At 37.3% G+C, this 3,766-nt stretch overlaps 1 protein-coding gene across 1 annotated transcript in view; it reads right to left on the minus strand.

The window, feature by feature from the left end:
- Positions 1-2,676: 2,676 nt before the first annotated feature.
- The window catches only part of YIPF7 (Yip1 domain family, member 7), a 52,625-nt gene continuing 51,535 nt past the window's right edge, over positions 2,677-3,766 (minus strand). Inside the window, 1 exon segment of the mRNA XM_006876278.1 lies at positions 2,677-2,839. Coding sequence (XP_006876340.1) covers positions 2,677-2,839 — 163 coding nt within the window.

Consider the following 3,766-nt stretch of genomic DNA (forward strand, 5'->3'; position numbering starts at 1 on the left):
ATGGTTCAAACCCACAAGTCACTACTTTAAAATGCTATACAGGTTGCTATGATTCAGAGCTGACTCTATGGCACTTAACTTTTCAGCAAGGGAAAGGGTGGGAGGCTTGGAGACTGAGTTGAATCACACAGTGAAAGATTCAATAAGTCATGCCTATACAATGGAGCCTCAATAAAAATACTGGATGCTGAAGCTTGAATGAGCTTCCTTGTTTGACAGTATCCCACTTGTATCAATATGTCAGGAGGAGTCATGTCCATAGTAACAAAGAAGATTCACATGTGGTGCCCTCTTAGAGCTTGCCTTATGTATCTTTTCCATTGAATGGTTCTTATTTCTAAACATTTGCTATAATAAAACTGCATTTAAGTATATAAAACTGCATGGTGGTGGTTGTGGTTATGTGCTGTGGAGTCCATTCCATCTTATAGTAACCCTGTATAGTGTTTCATAGACTGTAAATCTTTGTAAAAGCAGAAAGCCTAATCTTTCTCCCATGAAACAGACTGGTAGTTTCAAACTGATGACCACTATGCTACCAGAGTTCCTTATAAAACTGTTCATATGTCCTAAATATAGTGCTTTGAATGAGTTTGATGGGTCATTCTAGCAAATTATCAAACTAGCCAGCTAGTTGACCAGAAGTGAATGTGGCCCTGGGAACCTCTGAATTCGTGATTGATATATGAAATGAGGATAATTGTGTGGCAGACCATGCCCTTCACCTGTGAAATCTGGACTAACTACAAGTAATTGGTGTCCGAAATCATTTGCAGAGTGTTGGAGACTTAAAGAGTGAATAAATGGCATTACATAGCTGTCTCACAAAGTGTGAAACCAAATTTACTGGGAAATTAAGAAGCAGGATTGAGGAGCCATTTAAGACATGTTAATGTAATTAATGTGAAACAAATAGTGTTTCCTCGATCACCCTCAGCTGCTTAAGGAGCTAGTGGCAACAATAATGAAAATAAATGCAGGCAAGAAGTAATAGTGATAAAAGGAGGGTGAGAGTAGTTGCACAATTAGATGCATATAATCAGCATCACTGGATTGTGCATATATGTTCTACTGTGTTTGTTTACAACAACAGCAACAAACTTTTTTTTCATTAAACACACACACATATATATATATATGAATTGGGCTGCCAACCACAAGGTCAGCAGTTTGAAACTACCAGCTGTTCCATGGGAGAAAGATGAGGCTTTCTGCTCCCATAAAGATTTACATCCTTGGAAACCCTGTACAGGGTCACTATGAGTCAGAACCGACTCCATGGCACTTAACAACAATAACATATATATATATATATATATTGTCAACAGTTCAAGCTCACCAACCATTCCTCAGAAACCCTACACAGGGTTGCTAGGAGTTGAACATATTCAACAGCACTTGACAATAACAGCAATACATTGTGCATGCGTGGTCCATACAATGAATTGTGTTAGGGCAGATATGCTGCACAAGACCTCTTTAAAGTGTTCAAGAACAAAGACTTCAGTTTAAGGACTAAAGTGCACCTGACCCAAGCCATGGTATTTTCAATAGCCTCATAAATTTGGACAGTGAATAAGGAAGACCACAGAAGAATTTTTGCGTATGAGTTATGTTGATGAAGAACATTAAAGATAACATGGACTGCCTGAAGAATAAACAAATCTGTTGGAAGAAGTACAACTAGAATGCTCTATGGAGAAGCCAAGATGGCCAGACTTTGTCTCATGTTTCAAACACATTGTCAAAAGGATCAGTCCCTGGAGAAGGGCATACTTGGTAAAAAGGAGCCCCCCCACCCACACACACACACACAGCAAGATGGATTGTCACAGTTGCAGCAGCAGTGGGCTCAAGCATAGCAGCATTTGTGAGGATGGTGTAGGACCAGGTGGTCTTTTGTTCTGTTGTACACAAGGTCACCATGGGTTGGAACTGACTCAATAGCACCAAGCAATAGCAACATAGCATCAAAACTGAGAAAGACGTAAGTAAAGGTTTGAAAAATACTGACAATAAAGTGTCTGAATGGGACCAAAGAACAGTTGCAAAAGTAAATTGAAAGACTGTAGATTCTTTGAATACAAAAGTCAAAAACAAAACTAGCAAATAAACAAAATCTACATAATAAACCTGTATAACAAAACACCACCTGGTCCTACACCATCCTTACAAATGTTGCTACACTTGAAACCACTGCTGCTGCCACTGTGACAATCCATTTTGCTGGGGGTCTCCTTTCTTGCTGACCCTCTACTTTACCAAGTTCTCCAAAACTTATGAACAGTAATATTTTAATGTGTATATATTTGAACTGTTCTGATGGTTTCTCAAAGGCTCACTATAGATTTCTTTTTAATAGCATATGACTTTATTTACTTTCAATTTCTCAGAAGTAGATTTATTGAGAACAACAAGATTCACCAGTACAACTATATTCCTACCTTAAGAGTTAAGGGGGAAACGAACATTTTAATTATACTTTATTTTAAAGTAAACTGTGTTAATGTACCATGCGCCATAACAAAACATTTTTTAAACCTAACAGGCACCAGAGCAACATCCTTAAGTGCTGTTCTGTCTCTCTGTGTATTTTCCTCTCAACAGAAATCACATGACCAAATTTGAATGAGGATACAGATCCAAAATAATCTTGTAAGGATACTTGAAACACTTTCAGAAAACCGTTAAGAGAGCAAAAAGTCCATAAAATAAGGCACAGGGATAGGCGATGAGAAGCTGTTGTCCTTCCATGGTCAAGGCTGAAATGAAGAATTTAGAAGCTGAGAGGCTGCACCAGCCAATGATAACCAGTGCCAACACCGTCCCAATGGTTCCTCTGTGCAAAGACAAAAGAAATGATTACTTTATATACTAAGAAAAATGAGATTATTGAAGTCAGAGATATCTCTGAAAGGTTCTTAGTACAATATTTATAAAATGTTCTTCATTTGTAAAATTAGGCTAATTTAAAAATAGAATTTATTTACAGCTTTTCTCATTTGTCAACATACAAATCCTAACTCCTAAAATTTATTATATGAATTATATTTAGAGCTTTGTCTTATATCTATGTATATTCTTTTCATTACCTTCTTCTTAAATTGACCCAAAATATGAGCAGTATTAAAAATCTTGCATTCCTGCAGGGTAACATTTGTTTCCACATTTCCTAAGTATACTTCCCAGGGTTTTATCTTGGGCAGCAAAGTCCAACAAAGCTTATGTACATGTGTAACTTCCATTCTCATTTGTGAATATTCATTTTTCATGTGTGAAGTTTTCAGAATATTCAGATAAATTTGTTCAAATTATTATCTTTTAAAAAGTTACTGTGGAAGCAAATGGTTCTTTGGGAACAAATGAGTAAATCAGGGAAAGGAGGGTAATATAGGGTAATTTTCCCACCTTGAGTTCAAGACAGAATGCATTATTTAGGGAAATAAAAAAATAAGAGCTAGGAGAGACCTCAAGCCATCTGTTGTTGTTTTATTGTTATGTGCCTTCAAGTCATTTTCCAAACACATCCCAACCATCCTCACAATTATTATATTTGAGCCCATTGTGGTTGCCACTGTGTCATTCCATCTCACTGGGTGTCATCCTCTTTTTTGCTGACCTGCCAAGCTACCAAGCATGTTGTCCTTCTCCAGGGTGTGTTTCCTCCTGACAACATGCTCAAGTGTCACCATCATTGCCTCCAAGGAGCATTCTTGCTGTATTTCTTCCAAGAAACATGTATTGGTTCTTCTGGCAGGTCATGATA

The sequence above is a fragment of the Chrysochloris asiatica genome, unplaced genomic scaffold (assembly GCF_000296735.1).
Source record: "Chrysochloris asiatica unplaced genomic scaffold, ChrAsi1.0 scaffold00373, whole genome shotgun sequence".
In the NCBI taxonomy this organism is placed as follows: domain Eukaryota; kingdom Metazoa; phylum Chordata; class Mammalia; order Afrosoricida; family Chrysochloridae; genus Chrysochloris; species Chrysochloris asiatica.